Source organism: Schistocerca serialis, chromosome 3, assembly GCF_023864345.2.
Source record: "Schistocerca serialis cubense isolate TAMUIC-IGC-003099 chromosome 3, iqSchSeri2.2, whole genome shotgun sequence".
NCBI lineage: Eukaryota > Metazoa > Arthropoda > Insecta > Orthoptera > Acrididae > Schistocerca > Schistocerca serialis.
In genome coordinates, this window is record NC_064640.1 from 205,820,409 (window position 1) to 205,844,437 (window position 24,029).

At 39.2% G+C, this 24,029-nt stretch overlaps 1 protein-coding gene across 5 annotated transcripts in view; it reads left to right on the forward strand.

Annotated features, from left to right (window-relative positions):
- The window catches only part of LOC126469922 (membrane-associated tyrosine- and threonine-specific cdc2-inhibitory kinase), a 177,821-nt gene extending 154,917 nt beyond the window's left edge, over positions 1-22,904 (forward strand). For all 5 annotated transcript variants that reach the window (XM_050097315.1, XM_050097318.1, XM_050097316.1 and 2 more), the window contains 2 exons: positions 11,289-11,334; positions 21,638-22,904. In XM_050097315.1, coding sequence (XP_049953272.1) covers positions 11,289-11,334; positions 21,638-21,745 — 154 coding nt within the window. In that variant the 3' untranslated portion in view covers positions 21,746-22,904. The remainder of the gene's footprint in view (positions 1-11,288; positions 11,335-21,637) is intronic.
- The last annotated feature ends 1,125 nt before the right edge of the window (positions 22,905-24,029 follow it).

Here is a 24,029-nt window from a genome sequence, read left to right on the forward strand (position 1 = left end):
TTGGATGTTTATACTGGCCAACTGATTATGCCATAACAGTTATAGAATTATTCAAAGAACGTCTTCAGTCAGTAGCGCATAAATACCCAGATCATGCAGTGTTTGTTGGAGGTACTTTAACCTACCAAGTGTAGACTGGGATGTCTATGGGTTCATTGCAGGGGGTACAGACAGATGTCTTGTGAATTACTTTTGAATACAGTTTTCCAAAAACTGTGTTGTGCAGCTAGTTCGGCAGCCCATACACAATAGAAATATTTTAGACATTGTAGCTACAAACAGGCCAGACTTTATCGACTTTGTCGCTACAAAAACAGGGGTTAATGATCATGATGTAATCATGGCACGTGCAGTTACTAAATTTTATAAATTGTCACGAAAGCTAGGAGAGTGTTTCAGCAAGAAATATCAGTTAACTAGTTGTTAGCAGCTCACTTCGACAATGAAAATGTTCAGTTCCAGTATGCTTTACACAGAGGAACTGTGGGCAAAGTTTAAACAGACTGTAAATTGTGCTCTGGAGAACTATGTGACTAGTAATTGGATTAAGGACAGAAAAGACCCACTGTGGCTTAACAATTGGGAAAGTGCTGAGGAAGCGAAGGCTGTTTTACTCTTGGTTGAAACGAGAATGTGCCAGTGACGACAGGCATAGGTTACCGCATCTGTAAAAAGATCTATGCATGATGCATACAACTGCCACTGTCGAACCACAGCAAAAGAAGTAGCCAGAAACATGAGAAAATTCTGGTCCTATGTAAAATTGCTAAGTGGGTCTAAGGCTTCCATCCACTCACTTGCTGACTAGTTTTGTATTGCAGGAGGAGATAGTAAAAGAAAAGCTGAAGTTCTAAGTTTCACATTCAAGAAATAGTTCACACAGGACAATCATACGAACATACCATAATTTGATCATCACACAGCCTTCCGTATGGACGACATAGTAATAAGCATTCGTGGGATAGAAAAACAAACTGAAAAAGTTGAAAACAAATGAGTTGCCATGTCTGGATGGAATTTCACTTCAGTTTCACAAAGAGTACTCTGTGGAATTGGCCCCTATTTAACTTGCATCCGTCTCTTGACCAGTGCAGAGTCACAAGCGACTGTAAAAAAATCACAAGTGACTGCTGTATATAAGAAGAGTAAAGGAACGTACCTGAAAAATTACGGACCAATATCCTTAACATCGGTTTACTACAGTATTCTTGACATATTCTGTATTAATAAATTTCCTTGAGAGTGAAAAACTAATGTCCACAATTCAGCACAGTTTTAGTGTGTGTTGCTCGTGCGAAACTCTTCCCCTTTTTTCACATGGTATACTGCAAATTATGGATGAAGGGCAACAAGCAGATTCCATATACCCAGATTTCCAAAAAGCATTTGACACTGTGCCCCACTGCAGACTGTTAATGAAGATACGAGCTAATGGATCAGATCTCCCGACATGTGAGTGGCTTGAAGACTTCTTAAGTGATAGAACCCAGTATGTTGTCCTCAATGGTGAATGTTCGTTAGAGAGAGAGAGAGAGAGAGAGAGAGAGAGAGAGAGAGAGAGAGAGAGAGAGAGAGAGAGAGAGAGAGAGAGGGAGGGGGGGGGGGGGAGGGGGTGTATTATCAGGGAATACCCCAGGAGTGTATAATAAGACCACTATTATTTTCTGTATACATAAATGATCTGGTGGTCAGGGTGCGCAGCAATCTGTGGTTGTTTGCTAATGATCTGTGGTGTATAGAAAGATGTCATCGTGAAGTAACTGTAGGACGCTACAAGATGGAATAGACAAAATTTCTAGTTGGTGTGGTGAACAGCTGCTAGCTCTAAATGTAGAAAAATGTAAGTTAATAAAGGTGAGTAGGAGAAACAAATGTGTAATGTTCAGATACACCATTAATAGGGTCCTGCTTGACAAAGTCACGTCACTTGACTATGTGGACCCAAAGCGAAATGAAATGGAACACTCATGTGAGAATTGTGGTAGGGGAAGGCAAATGGATGACTTTGGTTTATTGAGAGATTTTTGGGAAAGTGTGTTTCATCCGTAAAGGAGTTTGCATGTAGGAGACTGGTGTGACCTATTCTGGATTACTGCTAGTGTGTTTGAGATCTGTACAAGGTCGTCTTAAAGGAAGGCGTTGAAGCAGTTCAGAGGCAGGCTGCTAGATTTGTTACCAGTGAGTTTGATGAACACACAAGTATTATGGAGATGCTTTGGGAACTCAAATGGGAATACCTGCAGGGAAAGCGACATTCCTTTTGAGGAACACTATTGAGAAAATGTAGAGAAGTGGAATTTGCAGCTGACTGCAAAATGATTCTACTGCCACCAATATAAATTTTGCGTAAGGACCACAAGAGGAAAAATTAGGTCTTATATGGACATATATAGACAGTCCTTTTTCCCTTGCTCATTTTGCGAGTGGAACAGGAAAGGAAACGAAATGGCTAGTAATGATACAGGGTACCCTCTGCTACGCACCGTATGGTGGCTTGCGGGGTATATTTGTAGGTATAGATGTATAGTTCCTACTTTGGAAACCAAAGTTTTGTTACCGATTTTTTTTGGAACAGTGGAAAGACCGTTATTAAAATTGTATTTATGGAATCTACTATGTTGAATAGGCAATGCCAGTATTTGTAGATAGCTTTACCCAGTGGGAATACTGCAAACAAGGAAACTCCAGCATTGGTGGAGTAAATTTTAAACCATTTTTTATTGTTGCATGTTGATTTCAATCACAAAATGATCATCTTCAGTGCTAAAATAAAATAAAAATGCGCGCCCTGAAACCTGAATGATCAGTGCACAAACATATTTGTCAGTTTTCAATAGGTAAACTGTACAAACAAATACTCTGTATCATAAATGTATTCAATAAAGAGGGTGCTGATGACATCTTCCACAAATGTGGAGTTAGCTGTGCAGGGTTTTGTAAACAGCTGACTCAGTTTGAATCTTACCTGCTAATTGGCATGTTCTTCACTATGAACACCTATGTTCAAAGTTATATTTTGTGCATGGTTATAGGAGTCCACTGGACTTACTCTGTGTGTGTTTTGTCTTGTAAGACTCAATGTTCTCTGTCGCAAATTGACACGTTTCTGCACTGATCGTTCAGGTTTGACTTTGTGTGTGTTTTTATTTTAGTTTATTGCTTAAGATGATCATGTTGTGATCGAAATCAATATGCAATAATAAAAAAGGTTTGAAATTTATACAAATAATGCCAGAGTTTTCCTCGTTTGCATTACTTGCCGTGCGGTCATAGCGCAGTGTGGTCGTGGTGCACAAATTTCCTAATGGAATCCTATGTCGGTGGGACTATATCATCTGTTATTGCTTCAGATAATATGGTTACTATAACCACCTCATTGAGTTCTGTCACAGTATAAAGAAAATAAGTTGGGAAATAAGGCCTTTGAGAGTCAAATGTACCTGTTTACTATTCCTTGTGCTTCACCTCCTGAATTTGAGAAAATGTTAGGTATGAGTGAAAGAAAGAGTAGTTGAAAATGGAGGAGAATAGCCTGCAAGTGACGGCGCCCAGCAGCGCGCAGTAGTACACTGTCATTCCAAACTGCCTTGTGCTTGAATGTCCATTCCGAAAAGTTTCACTAAATCATGACAAGCAAATAAGAGGATAGTTCTCTCATCAAGACCATTGCCAATTGAATGATAAAACACTACCAAAAATGTTCTTTGTGACACTGTCAGTGGTACTGCCCACTGCATGTTATATTTCACACCTTGCCTCGTCCTCTCCACCTGCCTTCCCATCCCCCACCTACTGACCCGATAGCCATTCACAGTTTACCAATTGACGAACCCACAGTTATCATTGAAAATGAGACAACTGTCATGTGTATTATAATTTTCTGTAATACCTATATCTCAATTTAAAAATGCGATTGTGGAAAGGTTTTATATTTAGTAGAGTGACTAACCCATTTGTATAAAGTGTGGCATGCATGCCCTCTTTTTGATATGCAACCTCTAAATATGTGGCCCGAGTCAATTTGTGCATTAACAGAGAGAAATAGCCATCAAAAATTAACCAAATTGACTGTGTTAACAGTTACTTATAATTACTCTACCATACTCTGGAGTTGCCACAACTGTAAATTAATCTAACAAAATTAACAGAAAAGTCAGGGTTTAAAGTAAAAGCTCCTGCATCCCTAGTTACACAGAGTGGCTGCTATTTAGCTATAACTGCTTGCATAGTACATGAGTACATTCATAGTTATCAGAGAAAACACTCATCTGAATGCTTTAAAAATAGCAGACTGTTTACAATGAACATGTGCCTGTCATAAAAAGAGGCACCATGAAAGAATAATTATCCGAATGGGATGGAAAGCAGTAGGTGTTATGAACATGTGCTGACAAGCAAATGATAACAATTTCAGAAAAACTGGATGATTTATTTGAGAGAACAAGCTTCAAAAATTAAAGTCAGTAATGCCTTGGTCCATGTCTGGCCATTATGCGAGCGGTTATTCAGCTTGGCATTGATTGGCAGAGTTACCAGATGCATTCCTAAGAGGTACTGTGCCAAATTCTGTGTGTTTGGTGTGTTGGATTGTCAAAATCCAGAGGTTTTCAGGGCTCTGCCCATAATGCTCCAAAAAATACCTCTGTTGGGGGAGAGCCAGTTACTTTTGTGGCCAAGCTAGGGTTTGGCAAGTACAAAGTCAAGTAGTAGAAACTCTTGCCGTGTGTGGGAGGGCATTATCTTGCAGAAATGTAATCCAGGATGGCTTGCAATGAAGGGCAACAAAACGGGGCATAGATTATCGTTGACATACTGCTGTGCTGTAAGGGTGCCACGGATGACATCCAAATGGGTCATGTTATGGAGAAAAATGTCACTCCAGGCAATCACTCCTGGTTGTATGGCAGGCGATGGTCAGGTTGGTATCCTACCATTGTCTGTGGCATCTTCATACACATCTTTAGCTGAGAATCTCATCGACAGTTAGTTACATGTTACATTGATCAATCTCATGGTAACCATTATCATATGGCACACGTCAAGTGCACAAGAAATGCACACGTGAATCAGGGTGGTGGTTTTTTTATAGAATTGCCTTCAGTGATTAGTCCTACTTCAAACTGAGCCCCAATGGTCAGCAAAGAGATATCTCTCGAGATGTCCCAGACAGTGGTTAGATACCATAATAAACTGCAAACTATGGATGAAGGTCAACAGCCAAATTTGATATTTCTAGATTTCAGAAAAATATTTGACACCATGCCCCCACTGCAGGCTGTTAACCTTTCCCCCACCCCAGGTGGCTTACGGTCCTTTTGTGAGTACGTGCATGGCAAACGTGGGGCCCCGAGCTATTGCAGCCTTCCTTCTTTCCCGGGCTGCATTTACTTTCGCTTCCCATCCTTTCCTGTCCTTACTCCTTCCCCTCTGCTCTCTCCTTTCCCTCTCTTGGTACCCTTGTTTATGTTAGCCCCGCTATCCTCCTGGTTATGTTGTATTTGCAATTTGGTTTTCTTGCGTACTTACCTCATCCTTTCGGCATTCTCTGGTCCCCCTCCCCCTAGGGCCTGACCTCAGTTACTGAATTTCTATTCCGTAGTGTGAGCCATTTGGGGGAAGAGCACCTTACCTAGTGTCTCCGGTGTGTGCCCTCCTAGTTCCTTCCATCTTTTCCTTCACGTCGTCGTTTGATGCTAGGGTACATAGCCAGCATGGTAGCCACCCCGTGTGGTGGGGTTGCTATGTACCCTTTTGGTTGAGCCCCCTGAAAACACAGGGATCATACTTCTGATACCTGAGCTGCGACCACCTCATGTAAGCCTAGGAGTGGTTGCTTGTCATCATGGAGCATTGGAACTCCCGTTAATGGTCGCCATGCCAGACAGCCCTTGCTGTGGCTGGGTGGCACCCATGAGGAGAGCCCCTGATCCGAGTGGGTGGTATCAGGGTGGACGCTATGCAAATGAAATGCATACGGGTTCTGAACTCGGGCTGTTCTTCTGCTGACATCTCTTTGAATGGAAATGATTTTTTTGTGCTGCTTCTTCTGCCCCTTCAGCCTTCCCTTCCATCGCTACCCCCTGGGAGGTGGGTCAGGCTCGTCGGCTAGGGGCAAACATTTCCGCCGCTATCTGGATTGCACCAGGACTGATGGGGATACTTTCACCAATACCAAACCTTTGTTTTTTGTGGAACACATTGAAGACAAGTTTGGCAAAGTGGACACTCTGAGCGAGATTCAGTCGGGTTCGTTGTTGATCAAAGCTGCTTCAGTTGCCCAGTCTGCGGCCCTTCGTGCTTGTCACCATCTTGGCACAATTCCTGTGTCGCTTACCCCCACCCCCCCACTAGTCTTTGGATATGGTTCATGGTGTAATTTTTCACAGGGACCTCATCCTTCGAACTGATAAGGAACTTAGGGACAATCTAGGACGGCGGGGTGTTCACTTTGTTCGGCGTGTTCAGAAGGGCCCGAAGGACAGTCGCATTGATACTGGTGCTTTTATCCTGGCCCTTGAAGGGGATGCCATCCCCGAGAAGGTAAAGATGTGGTTTATTGATGTGACATGAAGCCATACATCCCACCACCTATGCGATGTTTTAAGTGCTTGCGTTTTGGACATATGTCTTCCCACTGTTCGTAGACCCCTCTCTGTGGTGACTGTGACCGTCCACTCCGTGATGGGAGTTCCTGAGTTGCCCCTCTTGTGTGTGTTAATTGTTGTGGCAATCATTCTCCACGTTCATCGGAATTCCAGGCTTATAAGAAGGAAAAGGAGATACAGCAGCGTAAGTCCCGTGATCGTCTAACCTACACTGAGGCTCAAAAGAAGTATGCACGTCTTCATACTGTGTTAATGACGTCGAGCTATGCTTTAGTTACATCTTCACCTCTTCCTCCCCCTTCCTTACCCCAGTTCTTGAACCCCTCTCCTCTCCCCCTCCCCTGCAGTTCCCACACCCTCCCCTCCAGGCACCACTCCTCCCCCTCAGCTGGAGAAATGTCCCACTTCTTATGGCGTATGCCGGTCAAGGGCGCCCCTCCCAGGAACCCCCCTTCCCAGCACATTCCAGGCCAGAGGTCTGCTGCCACACGACCACCACGAGAACCACGGTCTGTGGGCCCCCAGGTCGCGCGCTCTCTTTCTGTTCAAGATCTTGCTGCAGCTGGCTCCTTTTTGCAGCATAGCCCTCCTTGATCTCAAATGGGAAAGAAGAAGAAACATATGCGGTGCATTCAAATTCTAAGGCCTCAGATTTTTTTTCTAATTAACTACTCACCCGAAATCGATGAAACTGGCATTACTTATCGACGTAATCGCCCTGCAGACGTACACATTTTTCACAACACTGACGCCATGATTCCATGGCAGCAGTGAAGGCTTCTTTAGGAGTCTGTTTTGACCACTGGAAAATCGCTGAGGCAATAGCAGCACGGCTGGTGAATGTGCGGCCACGGAGAGTGTCTTTCATTGTTGGAAAAAGCCAAAAGTCACTAGGAGCCAGGTCAGGTGAGTAGGGAGCATGAGGAATCACTTCAAAGTTGTTATCACGAAGAAACTGTTGCGTAACGTTAGCTCCATGTGCGGGTGCGTTGTCTTGGTGAAACAGCACACGCACAGCCCTTCCCGGACGTTTTTGTTGCAGTGCAGGAAGGAATTTGTTCTTCAAAACATTTTCGTAGGATGCACCTGTTACCGTAGTGCCCTTTGGAACGCAATGGGTAAGGATTACGCCCTCGCTGTTCCAGAATATGGACACCATCATTTTTTCAGCACTGGCGGTTACCCAAAATTTTTTTGGTGGCGGTGAATCTGTGCGCTTCCATTGAGCTGACTGGCGCTTTGTTTCTGGATTGAAAAATGGCATCCACGTCTCATCCATTGTCACAACCGACGAAAAGAAAGTCCCATTCATGCTGTCGTTGCGCGTCAACATTGCTTGGCAACATGCCACACGGGCAGCCACGTGGTCGTCCGTCAGCATTCGTGGCACCCACCTGGATGACACTTTTCGCATTTTCAGGTCGTCATGCAGGATTGTGTGCACAGAACCCACAGAAATGCCAACTCTGGAGGCGATCTGTTCAACAGTCATTCGGCGATCCCCCAAAACAATTCTCTCCACTTTCTCGATCATGTCGTCAGACCGGCTTGTGCGAGCCCGAGGTTGTTTCGTTTTGTTGTCACACCATGTTCTGCCTTCATTAAACTGTTACACCCACGAACGCACTTTCGACACGTCCATAACTCCATCACCACGTGTCTCCTTCAACTGTCGATGAATTTCAATTGGTTTCACACCACGCAAATTCAGAAAAATGAGTGATTGCACACTGTTCAAGTAAGGAAAATGTCACCATTTTAAGTATTTAAAACAGTTCTCATTCTCGCCGCTGGCGGTAAAATTCCATCTGCCGTACGGTGCTGCCATCTCTGGGACATATTGACAATGAACGCAGCCTGATTTTAAAACAATGCGCATGTTTCTCTCTCTTTCCAGTCCGGAGAAAAAAAATCGGAGGCCTTAGAACTTGAATGCACCTCGTAAGTCCCAGGTCAAGGAGCCTCTGGTGTCGCTACAGGTCCTGTTGCCCCTTCCTTGTCGGTGACGGGTGGTGACCCAGCGGCATGACTGGCTTTAGCCTGTTCACCCCCGATTTGAATCATTATTCTGTGGTTATCCAATGTAATTGTAATGGCTATTACCATCACCTTCTGCAGTTGCAATCCCATACATATTTCGTTTTACTCTGCAGCTTCTGTGGTTCTATAGGAATCTTATTTTACTGATGATCACTCACCAACCCTCCGTGGGTTCTTTACTTTGTCACAATCGGGTCGGCTCCCTGCGGGCCTCTGGTGGAGTTTGTACATTGCTCTGTATGGACGTTGCTAGCACGTGGACTCCTCTTCAAACCACATTGGAAGTGGTTGCTGTTAGGGTCCACCTGGACTCTAGGGTCACAGTTTGCAATCTTTATCTCCCTCCTTACAGGACTCTTACATCTGCTGCCTTAACTGCCCTTCTTCAGCAATTTCCTCCTCCCTTCCTCCTGCTCAGGGATTTTAATGCTCTACATCCCTTGTGGGTCAGTGCATTTCCATCCAGTCGGGGTCTTCCCATAGACCAGTTTCATGCAGACCACGACTTGTGCTTTCTTAATGGTGGCTCCCCTACCCATTTCAGTGCCGGTCATTGTACCTTTTTTGCCATTGATCTTTCTCATTCTTCTCCCTCCCTCCTCTCTTCATTACACTGGTTGCCACATGACGACCTTTGTAATGGTGACCCATTCCCCATTGATTCTCTCACTACCTTCCCACTCCCTGGTGGACAGGTTACGTCGTTGGTCTTTCCACCGTGCTGATAGGCCTCTATATACTGCCCAGGTCGGTTTCCCCCCCCCTCCCTCTTTGTCGGGTTGTATTGATGACGACCTTCGTGATGTGTCTGATGCGATTGTTCGTACTGCTAGCCTTGCTATCCCACACTCATCTGAACCATTTCGCCGCTGGCAAGTCCCGTGGTGGAGTACAGCCATACGCCATTGCCATCCTTGATCTCCGTTACTTAATCAAACGGAGCAAACGGGTGTGTTGGGAATGCTTTGATTCTTCCCTCGGGTCTACTGTCCCTATGTCACGGGTAAGGGCTACACTTCGCTCTCAAGATAATGTGTACTAGAATATGACGAGAGTTTCTACTGCTTGGCTTTGTGCTTGCCAACCCTCCTTGGCCAGTAATGTCACCAGAATTTGTCATGCTATCCCTCAGTACAACAGCCAACAACTCTTGTCAATCAATGACAAGCTGAATACCTGCTTGCATAAGGGCATGGGCCAATGCATTATTGACTCCCTCGGTTTGTGAAGCTCTTTGTCTTGAATAAATCATTCATTTTTTCTCAAATTACGGTCATTTGTTTGTCTTTACATGTAAATAACATCTACACATTCTTGACGCACTCAGATAATGTCTTTGTGGTTCATTGCTTTTATATGGGATTTCGGAGCCGAAGGCCTACTCGTGTACCCTTCATGACGGCACAACACAAAGCTTTACACCTTGCCTGGGCCCGTCAACACCAACACTGGACTGTTGATGACTGGAAACATGTTTCCTGGTCAGACGAGTCTCATTTCAAATTGTATAGAGCAGATGGACGTGTACGGGTATAGACAACCTCATGAATCCATGGACCCTACATGTCGGCAGGAGACAGTTCAAGCTGGTGGAGGCTCTGTAGTAATGTGGGGCGTGCGCAGTTTGAGTGATGTGGGACCTCTGATATGTCTAGATATGACTGACAGGTGACACATACGTAAGTTTCCTGTCTGATCACGTGCATCCATTCATGTCCATTGTGCTTTCCAACAGACTTGGGCAATTCCAGCAGGACAATGCAACACCCCACACATCCAGAATTGCTACAGAATGGTGGCCGTCGGAACTGTTTAAACTCCGAAGTGTGTTCCTGGAGCCAAACTCCCCAGACAAGAACATTATTGAGCATATCTGGGATGCCTTTCAATGTGCTGTTCAGAGAGATCTCCATCCCTTCGTACTCTTACAGATTTATGGACAGCTCTGCAGGATTCATAGTGTCACTTCCCTCCAACACTGCTTCAGACATTAGTCCTGTCCATGCCACATCGTGTTGCAGCACTTCTGCATGCTTGCGGGGGCCCTACACTGTATTAGGCAGGTGTACAAGTTTCTTTGGCTCTTCAGTGGATATATATGAATTATTTGTCTCTCTCTTCCTGTCGTTGTGTAAATTATAGATTCCCTGAAATTTATATTTATTTACAGTGTGTACTGCTAAGGAGTATATTTACTGCTAGTATGTCTTAAATTATTGAAGCCATTTCCAAATTTTTTTTTTCCCTTTCGTCATGTGCTTTCTTTCTTTAGTACCTTCCATGGCAATTTAAGAGAGACCATCCTAGCATTATCATGAAGCATTAGATCACAGAAAACCTAGCTCAGGTTGGCTGAACTAGACGCGATTCACTGTCTTCATGAATTAAAGTCTATTGCCAATTCAGTCAGTCTACCTAGTTTTTATTTTATTTCATTTACTTTTGCCATTGCAATCACCTTTTATTTTCAAATAGATTGTGAATAAAAACAAATATAATATTTATTTCAATTGGGGGCTCTTGCAGTGTGATGAAATAGTACGACAGTTGAGAGAGGGAGGGGTGTTCTATTAAAACATAGTAATTCTTTGTACATGTGATTTGTTTTGTTCATGGTCACTAATGAACTGTTTCCTTCTGCAGGACGTATGCTTCCTGTGATTCCATCACTCGTAACGAAGCAAGTGAGGTAATTATGAATGATTAAGTTAGTTGAAATAGGATAATTAATAGTTTGTATATTGAATTAATGAATATAATCTGTGATACCAGTAAATTAATGTTTTATCATGGGAGTCTGATAGTTGTGTGTAGTAGCACTTACTATCATTTCAGTCATGTTCAGTCCTCAATTAAATGAGTTCACAGTTCATTTTTGTAGATGGCATTACAGCACCAGAAAATTGCACATACTCGGTTAGCATGAATGATACAAGGTTTGAATCTGTTATCTGTAAAAGTTAAAACAGAGCAACTATCACTGGGAATATCTTAGACAAAGGGCAATCATTTAACTTTTAAAGGACCAGGTTATAGAGCAAAGTGTAAGATTTGTGCATCAGTTTACTGAAGTAAACAATATAAATTCTAATTAAGTGAGATAGAGATAATGAACTGAATTCAGCACAGGACCCAATACTGGTAACTAAAAACACGTCCTATCAAGAAATGTGCACTCGTGAAGCAGATCAAAATGAGATTGACAATGCTAAGGCATGAATATGGCTCCTCTTTCCAATAGCTTGTATGGGACCTGGTAATGGGAGTCTGTGCCACAGTGTAACATTGTGCCATTTTGATCATCTCACTTGCCTGGAAACGTGATAATTTTATATATAAATTAAAAATGTGTGTCACATCAGAGGTGGGGCCAGTTGATGGGGTATATGGGTTGTAATCCCAGTCAGGCACACAATTTCAACTTTTCATATCAAACAGGAAATTTGTCAGCTGGTGTAACAGTATGCTATCCAAGTTAAGCTTTCTCATGATAAGGTTGTGATCAGCCAAGACAAATTTCATATTAATTGATTCTAAAGAATGTTCATTGTCAAAGACACTTTGCGAATTGGTTGCTTAGGGCCATACGAAATAAACACTTGTTGGCTTTCATTTTAGCCCAATGTTCTGTCATGGACAACTAGTGTGTGTGTGTGTGTGTGTGTGTGTGTGTGTGTGTGTGTGTGTGTGTGTGTGTTTCTGTTGCTACAGCTATGTATGTTGTTTGATCCTTTCTTCTTCCTGAAAATCCCATGTTTGAGAGACTTTCCTGATTGCTTATTGGACAGTACATATTCCAGTCCTTATTGTTTTAAGGTCTTTTTACCAGTTATTTGTAGTAGTTTTATTTTTTCAAGAAAATTTGAATCTGATGGATTAACCTGTGTGAGCCAATTCTTTCTGTGTGTGTTCTATGAACTGGATTCTTTGCATTCACATTGCAACTCAGATTTTGTGGTTTTGGTGTGGATTTTATTTATTTCTCTGTGAATGCCTACTTTATGATGATTATTGCCTTTACATCTTAATACAAATGTAACTAGTATTCGAAAGAGTGTGTCTTGGTCAGTGATGATATACACTTCCTTTGTAAATTGACAGATATTGAAAACCCTTTATACCCTTTGTTTGCTGTGTTGCAGAATTTGTTCTGTGCACAGTCACCTGGCATTCACAATGTTAACTGTTCCATGTGTCATATAAATCTAGTTTTGTGAATCATCGTTTTCCAAAAGCAATGTACATGCTATTTCCACATGAAAATAATAGATGGAAAATTTGTATTGGGTATTGGCAGCAAATTTCAGTCTTTTGCACCATAATTACCACTAAGTTACTCATTATAATAATGAATATTGCAGGATGGAAACAATGAATGAAAATAAAGAAATGCACCCACCTGCCAGGACGTGTGTGATTGGTTCCCTGTAGACATATGTAATAGTGCAGAAAATTTAACTAGTTCGGTATACTCTTCAGTACTGTTCTGGTATATGCCTTGTGGGTATTCTATCAGCAATCTTTTCCATAGACTGCCATTCCCAGCATCCTATCAATAAATTGAACCTTCTCATTCGCTTTTACCACAGCTGAGTTTGTGAATGTTCCACTTCTGATCTCTAAACCTTGTTCCTACCACGTATTTGTACAACAGGATTCATTCATTCATTCATTCATTAGTAACTTCCTTTGTGATTAATAAAGCATGTATTCAATTCTTAAATTTCAGTAAATGTAAAATTTTATTTTCAAGAGACGGTTGTCCTTGTTTGTACCAAGCGGGTAATTTGTGAAGAACTGGCTGAAAATTACTAAAATTTGTGTTGGGCAAATCCTCCTTATAGTTAATAGCATCGTCTAAGAAAAGACTGAGAATGTAGAAGATACTTTGCACTGACTCATTAATGTGTAACATGAATACCAGTTCTGTTCTTACATTTTCTAGAGTACACCAAGTGTTGCTTATGTGTCTTATAAATAAGACACTTTTCAGTGTCATATGCTGTGTCCTGTCTGTTAGCACTTAGGAGCCTAGGAAACAGCCCATTTGTGGCATTATGGGAAGCATTACTGGCACATATGTAAGCAATGTATATTCAAGAGTAATAAATCCTTAAAAAAGGACTGGGCTTAAAGATTTAATTTTCATATTCACTTTAGTTCTTGGGTGATAGATCATCAAATTTTAAAATAATGATGACTGAAAGTATAATTATTCTCCCAAGAAAAAAGTCCAGTGTGAGTTATTGAGCAATTTCTTCCTCTTGAGCTTCCAAAATTTTTTGCTCATGCAACAAACATGGCGTATTTGTTGCAGAATGACAGCAAACTGTGAAACCTAATGAGTGCATGTATGAAATAGTCAATGTGACTGTATTGGCTCAGCTATTTGCGACAGCAGCTGTCATGTTTGCTAATGTTTCTTTCAAAATAATTCTTAAGATTAACAACAGGAGGCAGCACCAATCAAGGAATAAGTAGTGAGATGTCCATGCATTGTTCTTATATTAAATGAGTCCAGTTTTTGACAAGTAGGTGGCTCATGCATTGAGAAAATTTCTGCCTGGGCAGTACTCCAGTGCAGTCTTTTTAACACAAAATTGTGGCTCAATCTATGCTTGGGTTTGGTCTCCAAATTGTTGGGAATTACTCAGTCCAGTCATAATGAAATATCTCACTGAACATATCTTATTTATTATACGACAGTGTACCACAGAGAAAAATGTTTTTTGGGACTAAGAAAACTGAATTGACCTGTTCAACTGTATCCATGGTGTGGGAAGAAGAGTGGTTTTAATTTATGCTAATTTTGATGAATAGGTCATTCTATTACAAGCAGAAATGATGGACAGAGATCAGTATTTGTGTGAACTGTGATTTGGTAGCTCTGTGAGTCAGTGTAACTACCAGCCAAAAAGGTTCAATTCCTAGCCATTCCTAGGATTTTTCTTGCCACTTAGGACTTTGCCATCATTAGCAATGTTTTGTGTATTTGAGAAAGGTCAAGTTCCACGATTAGCTTTGAGTCCATGTAAAATTGAAGGTGCACCTAAAATGGGCTCAGTAAGACAGTTCAAAGGTTTGAGGAATGCTCTAGTATACACCACCTCAAACAGGACCAATAAAGTGCTGTAGTTGGATTTGAACACCATCTTTGAGTTGAGGACAGCTGTATATTGAGTGTTAATCATTTCTACTTCTAAGTGCTATCTTTCCAGTTCCAGTAAACAGTTTTTACTCAAGTTATCTGTAGTAAATTGTAGTCAAGACAACTGGTCATCTTCTCATTTGGCTACTTATTCCATTTGAAATTTTCAGTATGAAATAGGCATAAGTGTTAAAAATGAGCTATTTTAATTTGCTTTTAGTAACTTCAGTATTCTGTAACACTTGAATGTATCAATAAACAGTTTGTTTACACATTTGCTTTGTTATCATATGAGAGAATGTTTAGAAAGCTGCCTTGATATTTAGTATGGGAGGATCTTGATGATAAATAGGGAGCAGGTTTAGTTGAGAAATGTGTTAAAAAACTGAAATATTACAACACTGTGTCAGCCTACATGTTGAACTCCAAAGTAGGGAACCTTACAGATATTAGGTCGGTCTGTGCTACAACTATATTCCTCTTCTTTGTACCACGTAGGCTCTCCAGTGAAAATACAGCTTCTCTGTGAGAAGAAACTATGTACCATAGAAAGTTAACCAGTAACTTAAGTACTGTTCCAGAAAAAAATATTCAGTTTTGAGAAGAATTTGATTGGAAATAAACATTTTGGGAGATTGAGTCTGTCCTATGCAAACCGTTTTTAATTCTTTACCCTATTATGGATCCAGTACCCAAAAAAACTTGCATGTAATTTCATGAGAAATTGTGTGTGTAAATACAAATACTCAAAAAATTTTTAGGTAAGATGATCTCAGGAAAGCTCACACAAGGATACAGTCCCAAATGGAGCAGAGATAGCAAATGCATCAGCCTCGGAGTTGCAAATTGTTGCAGCTGTGTTGGAAAAGAACTAGATCTCAAAGAGCTCATGGAAAGCACTGAAGCAGAAATAATTTCAAATACTAAAAACTGGTTAATGCTATAGGTAATTTCAGCCGAAATTTTTACCAAGGACCAAATGGTGTACAGAAAGGATAGACTAAGTTTGGTTGGTGGGGACATGTTTGTTGCTATTAGTAGTAGTTTATCTTGTCGTGAAATTGAAGTAGATAATTGATGTGAGTTAGTAAGGGTTAGTAAGGTTACACCAAACAACCAGAGTAAATTAATAATTGGCTTCTTTATTGCTCCCTCTCCCTGACTCAGATTATAGTTGCTGGAAGGTCAAAGAATACTTTTAGTCTCATTTCGAATAAGTATCAGACTTAAAGAATTATAATTGGTGGTGACTTCAACTTACTCGATATTTCCGTGAAAATATATTATTTAAAGTCGATGGTAGGAGTGAAACATTGCCCGAAAGTCTACTACATGCTTTCTCTGAAAATTACTGTGAGCAATTAATTCATGAGCCCACACAAAGTGTGAATGAGTACAGTAACGTACTAGACTTCTTAGTGACAGTCAGTCCTGAGCAAGTAGTGTCATGATGGATACAGGAATTGGGGACCACAAAGTTGTTACAGTGAGATAGAACACCATAACACCCATCTCTATCGAAAATAAATGTAAACTATATCTATGTAAAAAAAGCAGATACAAATTTGCTTTAGTACCTTCCTCAGAGACGGGCCCCATTGTTTCCATACTAACTATACAAGCATTGTCTAAATGTGGGCCACATTCAAAGAAATATTGCGGACAGCAGTTGAGAGCTTGGCACTAAGAAATTGATGAGAGATGGGACAGATCCTTTGATACATGTCAGGCCTCTGTTGCAGAAGCAACAAAAACAGCATGCCAAATTTTAAAAAAATGCAATATCTCGTGACGATTGATGACAGTTCAGGGTGGACTTCAGTACAAGATTCTTTTAATGGTATCCACAACGAAACTGTCAAGAAATCTGTGTGGGAGCAATGATAATATTACTGATGATAGCATTGCTAAAGTGGAATTACTAAACAAAGCTTTCAAGAATTCTGTTGGCAAGGAATATGGAGTAAATATTCCAGAATCCAATCAAGACCAGCTGGTAATATGAGTAACTTGAAAGTAGATACTTGTGGTATAGCGAAGCATTTTAAATCGCTTAAAAAAGGCAAGACTTTCAGTCCAGATTGTATACCGAATAGGTACCTATCAGAGTATGCTGATGAAATAGCTCCATTTTTAGCGATTATATACAGCTACTTGCTCGATAAAAGATCTGTATATAAAGACTGAAAAGTTGCACTGGCCACACCAATAAATGAGAAAGGAAATACGAATAACCCACTGAATTAGTGATCTATATCATTGAGGTCTATTTGTTCTAGGATTGTGGGACATATTCTATTTCCTAATATTATGAAATACCTCGAAGAAAACGATCTATTGACACATAAGTGGCACAGATTGAGAAAATGTTGTTCTTGTGAAACCCTTTAGGCTGTTTATTCACATAAAGTAATGGGGTAGAAACAACAGCAACTCTCAAGTTGTTTACATTTTTCTTGATGTCCAGAAGGCTTTTGACTCTGTTCTTCACAAGCAGTTTGTAATCAGATAGTGTGTGTACAGAGTATCGTATCAGCTTTGCAACTGGATTTGTGATTTCCTGTCAGAAAGGTCACAGTTCATAGTAATCGACAGGAAGTCATCTAGTGAAGGCAAAGTGATACCTGGAGTTCGCCAAAGAAGTGTTGGAGCCCATCATTCTTCCTAAACTATTTAAATGATCTTGGGAGACATATATTATTTACTGCTGATGTCATTATTTACTGCTGATATCATTGTTAAGAAATGGAGCTGCTGAAGGCATAAGCCACACTCTTGTGTGGTCAATTTTACACAAGCAGTTAATTTATCCATTTCACTTACTGTGAGACCACAAGCCTGATTGCAGTTCTGCCATTGGGGTCTTCAGTCAGAGCACTGAAAATCTGCTGCTCACAACTTGCATTTTATTAACAATAAGGTGGAAGATACACAAAATGTGATGATAAATTATCACACTAACCACATATGGCCAGATGGAGACCATCAAACATTTGTGGAATCAAAGCATTAGATTTGTTTTAGTATCGGTGTGTGGGCAGGAGAGTGGGTAACACACTCATAGGGCTGTACAGTTTACCAGAGCATTACGCCAATGCATGGTGAAAATCTGCAACAAAGACCTACCAGAACATTAAATTACAGCCATTATTATTATTATTATTATTATTATTATTATTTATTATTATTTATTATTACTATCATCATCTTACATCCGATATACAAAAAGGAGAAAAAATAAATCCAGATAACTACAGAAGCAGTTATTATTGCCTGTTCCTACACAACAAATTACACATGATATCAGAGAATCTTACCTTTGCATCAAGACAACAGATGTCACATATGGATGACGGAGCACCATCCAGTTTTCTATGGCTTGTACAACTACACCTGACACAAACATTTAATGAACAAAGAATTGGGTAGGGAGGTCCTATAGTAAGGCCTCCCCATTCACCTGACCTTGATCCTTTGATTTCTGGCTATGGGGTCATTTAAAGGCACTGGAGCATTTTACTGGTATCGACAATGTACACATGGTACAGAGGTGTGTCTCCCATGCATATGACCACATATGAGAGCAGGAAGGTGTGTTCACACAAATTCATGATTCTTTGAGGGGGGACTGAAGCATGTGGGGGAGTGAATAACAACCACATTGAGCACCTCCTGTAGTGTGAACATGCAGATGCTATCATAGGACAGACTGACCCATATCTCAACCGTTGTGGTTTTTTTTTTCCACTCGTATGCATATACGACCTTCATTTTTAATTTTGACCAGTACTGTTCCTGTAAGAATATGGAATACTTTTCAGACATCCTGTATTTGCAGGCAGTGTTCCACTATCAACTCAATTGTAGAATACAGAAGGCATCTGGAATTGAAATTGGTTATGGGTACTGTGCCTTAAATGTGATTCATGTCGACGTAGAGTGGAAAGTATGTCGAGCATTGAAAACATAACTTGAGTGGACTACTCATAAACAAAAGATAGTTTGATGCATAAATTGTCTCTATTCTATTTCTATTCCTACTTACAACTGAGTCATCAAAATAAAATATAGAAGGCAGATTTAGTTTGTATTTCCAACAAAACTGTTCCCGTGTGTAAGATGTGTAGATACAAAATTTCAGGAGGAAAGAAAATTAAACCAATATAAGTGAAATGAAAGTGAGACATTCAGCAAAGAATATTGGTGTAGCAGAACTTAATTAAAAAAAATAGGAGAAACCACAGAGAAGATATGATCAGTTGTAGGAGCTTTTCAGATCAGACAGCAAAAAAATACAACAAAAACCATACCAAAATTTTAGTCGGAGACTTTAATGCTCAGTTAAAAACTGAAAAGAGATACAGAGATGCTGTAGGGAAATTGCCTGCAAAAGGAGCAGTGAACAAGAATGGCATAAAGTGGTGGAATTCTGCAGAAATCATGACATGATCTCAGTCAACATACTTCACGAGAAGACTAAACAAACTCAAAACGTCCAGACCGCAAAAAGGGGAATGGGAACTGGATCGTGTTTGCATGGATAAGAACTATCGCAGGGAAGTTCACAGTGTGAAAGTCCTGGGAGGAATAGACACTGGTTCAGATAATTACTGGATTAAAATAAAAATCAAGTTCAGCTCATTGGCAAAAGTCGTACTCAAAAAAGAAAAGGATCTATGATCCCCTTAAACTAGTAAATAACAAGGAAAATGAATGAACAAGGGATATAAGTCTATAGATGAACTAGAGGAAATACTTTCCCAATTGAAACAAATAGCCCAATAAACCCAAGGCAAAAACAATAATTGTGGAATAATGAATATGATAAAACTGGAAGATAGCCACCAAGTCTGATTGAGGTCTGAGTAATAAAAAAAAAAAAAAAAAAATCGCACTTTGAACTAACAATTCTAGGAAAGATAACTCAAAATATAGTAAGAAGATTTAGATGCCAATAGTCAATACCAAGGTGCTATAATAATAGAAACAAATAGTGAGAAAACAAACTAGGACATTACTACAAAACATTTAGCAGACAACTCCAAAGATATTATCTTCTAAAGATAAAAACAATAAGAGGGCCATAGCAGTAGGGGAAATACAGAAAATTTAGCAGAAATATTTAACAAACTGCTAAACTGTAAAGATCCCCCAGAACTACTTCAAATGCACACAGAAACTGCAATAAAAACACCACCACAAAATACAAAACCGTGAAGTCTACAAAGTTTAAGAACTAAAAAGAAAGTGGAGAAAATGTGGACTGTAGAAATGTGCAACGGAACCAATGAAGATATCATTATACCAAAGCATGGCGAAAGTTTGGAATGTAGACTAGAATGTTGGACAACAGCTATAATACATCCATACATGTGTTACACAAAAAGGAGAACAAACAAAATCGCCTAACAAAGGAAGGTTTTCCCTCCTGGTTTGCACTTATAAAGTAGTGTTAAGAATTCTGTACAATCACTGTAAAGATAAACTTGAATGGGATCTAGGAGCTTACCAAGGAGGATTTAAACCCTGGAGAAGCTGCCCTGTACAGATTATCACTTTACAATTAGTAATAGTGTATAAAAGAAGTCACAAACAAGAAATCAATACCCATGTAGACTTGAAAAAAGCCTATGACTGTATCTACAGATCTTTGATGTTTAATATATTAAGGATTTTTGGACTTCATCCCAAACTAATAAAATGATAAAATTAGCCCTCACAAACACCAGATCAAAAGTAAAATCCAGAGGAGAACTATCTGAGCTGTTTAAAGTGAAAACAGGGCTAAGACAGAGTGATCATCTATCACCACAATTCTTAAACTGTGCTCTAGACTACTTGATAAATGAATGTTACAAGGAAAAGCTTAAAAAACTGTGTTTAAAGTCACTCAGAGAAACAGATTTGACAGAATCCTAAAAGTAGAAAGAGGAATAGTGAGAACATGTATAAATTAAAAAAAAAAAAAATAGGAGGAAGAACAGTGGAAAATAGTGCCAAATGAAGTAGTGTAGAAGGAAATGGAGGCTATTGTAGAGGCATATTCTATATGTAAAGAGAGGTATTATTTTTTTGACTGCATAATGGGGATACCATAAACTAGATGGACAAGAAGAATTTCAGTGAAACTCTGGAATCTGAAGCAAAAAGTCAGATGGGTCAAGCAAGTTAGAGTGAATGTAAGAGAATGGGGAATAACTCTGGATGATCTGCAAAACAAAACAGAAAATCTCAAGAAACTGAAAAACAAGAAACAAACTAAAAGTAGGCAAATTACACACAATGAAATGGGTAGTTACAGGTAAGGAAAGACGACAAACATTAGAATGAATGAGGATATATTGAGCTATTCAAAAGGAGCAAAACATGCACTTACTGAAGACGGTGACCTGCAAATAATTGACTAAAGTTGTTCATTGAGGCCATAAAAGTAAAATAAATAAATAAATGTAGGACTAGTATTGAGGAAGGAGGACTGTTTATAAAGAAAATGAGGCGTAGTCACAAGCCCTAGATTTTAGAGGCGACTGTGCTCAGCAGCTTTGAAAGCAGTTCGTACATCCGTCCGTTTGTCATATTCTGTGGACGACTTACACGCTCAAAGAGTACAGGGGTTTGGAATGAGTCAGGTTATGCGTATTGACAGAGAGCCAGCCATCAGGCACATTGAATTAACAGTGAACCATAAGCTGTTGAATGGAAAGTAATTTTTGTGCTTTTGTTTCTCACACTACTGGGTTGGCATTAATTATTAGTAAACTAGTTCTAAATTCAGTACCTAAAGTTGTGTTTTGTTTTGTTGAAATAGGTGTTTTGATTCCACTAATTTACTTTGCCATTTCAGGTGCAACATGACACCTCATATGCAGCAACTGGAAGAAGACCACAGAAAAAGAAGGAAAGTAGCAGCCAAGAATTTGCTGTCCTATTTGAACACAAACTAACAAACTAAAAGCTGACTATTTTAGTACAATATACTAGTGCTGTGGCTGTGATTGAGATACTGAAAGGAAATCTAATTTCTTACTCTTCTGATGTGCAGTATAAGAAACTTTTGTAACATAACATGTTTGGGCAATTTTGCCCATTTTACCATATAAAATGGAAGACTGTTCTGTATATATAAGATGTTTATTATTATTATTATTATTATTATTATTATCATCATCATCTACTTTAATTTCTAAATTTACATTTTATTAAAAATGTGTTGCTATTGTTAATTTTGCTACTTCAGTTTATTGTATTGCCAAACAAAAATAATGTGTTCATAAACTTTGGTGATCTTGTGTGTGTGTGTGTGTGTGTGTGTGTGTGTGTGTGTGTGTTTTTACTGTTATGCTCAGAGATTTTTTGTGTGTTTAAGAGGCTCTAATTTGACTTAATTGCCATTCCTCCAAGATGTAGGTTAAGTTGTTCTACTTGTACTTCCTCTCTTTGGTAGCTGTTAGTTATAAATGTCGTACCTCCATAGTATAATACAGCTTCTGTATCTGTAGCATCTAAGTTTCTTGCTTATATCTGTTTTGGTCACTGTACTTTTCTTCCAGTGCTCACACACATTCTCTCAATTTTGTACAAATAAAACATTGTTTGTAGTTTGTAACCACAGTGTGCCTTAGTCGGACTTTCACATGTGACACCAGTATGTAAGACTGAATTATATATAAATTGTCTTCCACATATGTCTAAATTATTAAAGTAAATCTGGCAGACATTATATTTGTAGGAAAGGTTTATTTTGGAAAGGGAAGAACTGCTATAGTTTTTAATATTTATGAAACTTTTGCACTCCATTTTATAATTTCTTGTATTTTAGCTACTTTTTCAAGTGTGTGTTAGGAAAGAAAGGTTTATAGTAGAATATTTCATATTACTTGATGTACTGAAATTACTATTTGTATTGTTTTTTCTTTTTTTACAGATATGACCTTTTTATATGTTGAGTTGTTATAGCTCCATAAGACAGAACATGTGTGTTCTTCATTTTATAACACTGTGCCAGACATGTAAACAGTTTTCCATTTAGCTTTTAATACTCTCTTGTGTAATTAACAAGTACTATAAATGATCTGAGTGATCTATGTTTTTATGGAAGTTACGTTTGTTCGTCAGTCTTATATATTTATTGTTATTATTATTATTTTTTTTTTTTTTTTTTTTTTACATTATTGTTTTGTTCTTCATTTTTATAAATTTTACATTCAATTTTGCAGTGTAAATTTTTGTAAATGCTACATTTTTATTTCAGTTTACATGTTACTTGTTTTTTCATCATCTGTGTTTTCTTCTTCTTCTTCTTCTTCTTCTTCTTCTTCTTCTTCTTTTCCTCCTCCTCCTCCTGCTGCTGCTGCTGCTGCTACCACCACTACAACAACAACAACAACATACTTCATGCCATTAACAAAGGTTGTTCCTGCCAGCTAGTCAGATCTGCATGTTCATTGTAATGTAATACCTGTTGTAAATTACTTCAATTAAGTGACAGTTTGGCAAGCCATGAAAATTTTATATGTAGAGCCCCTTCGCTCTATTTTTGTTTTTCTGTAGAAACCATAAGTAGTGATCAATAATACTTCTTCAGTTGTTTTAAAATACTAATCTTGCAATTCCATTTGTCCTCTATTTTAAAATGGATGACGCTTCACGGTTTTCAGTGTTTCAACATAATTATGACCATCTGCTGCTGCCCTTATATTTTAATTTTTTCTTCTGTTCAGTCACTCGTATATTGCCTGCTGCCTTGCTGTCACCTGGTGTTCTGAGAAGTAAGACATTTCAGTAAATAGAATTTTGCTTTTTTTCTGGCTCATATTGAAATTTATATGGCTTCTTGTACATTTATATTTTTGTATGTATTATTTTGATGTGGATTTGTCATAGTTTTTGTTTCATGCATAAAAAGAGACCTTAGTTTTAACTATGTGAAAGAAAATCATACTGTAGTGATGGTATCTGATTCACAGTATTTTCATGCATTTTTAGTTTGCAGTGCCATAAAATGAGATGTTGTGCATTAATTAAATCAGTATTGTGTATCCCATATTGAAATATATTGGGGAGGGGGATCCCAATAATATTTTGTTAGCAAGAGTGCTGTTGACAGATGAACAAAATTCATTACATGCATCTGTATTGCATTTTCTTAGACTTTTATGATTTGTTGTAATGAAACTATGGTTATTTATATTCTTGATTAAGTGTCAATGAATACCGTCATTATTCTGCAGTAGCAC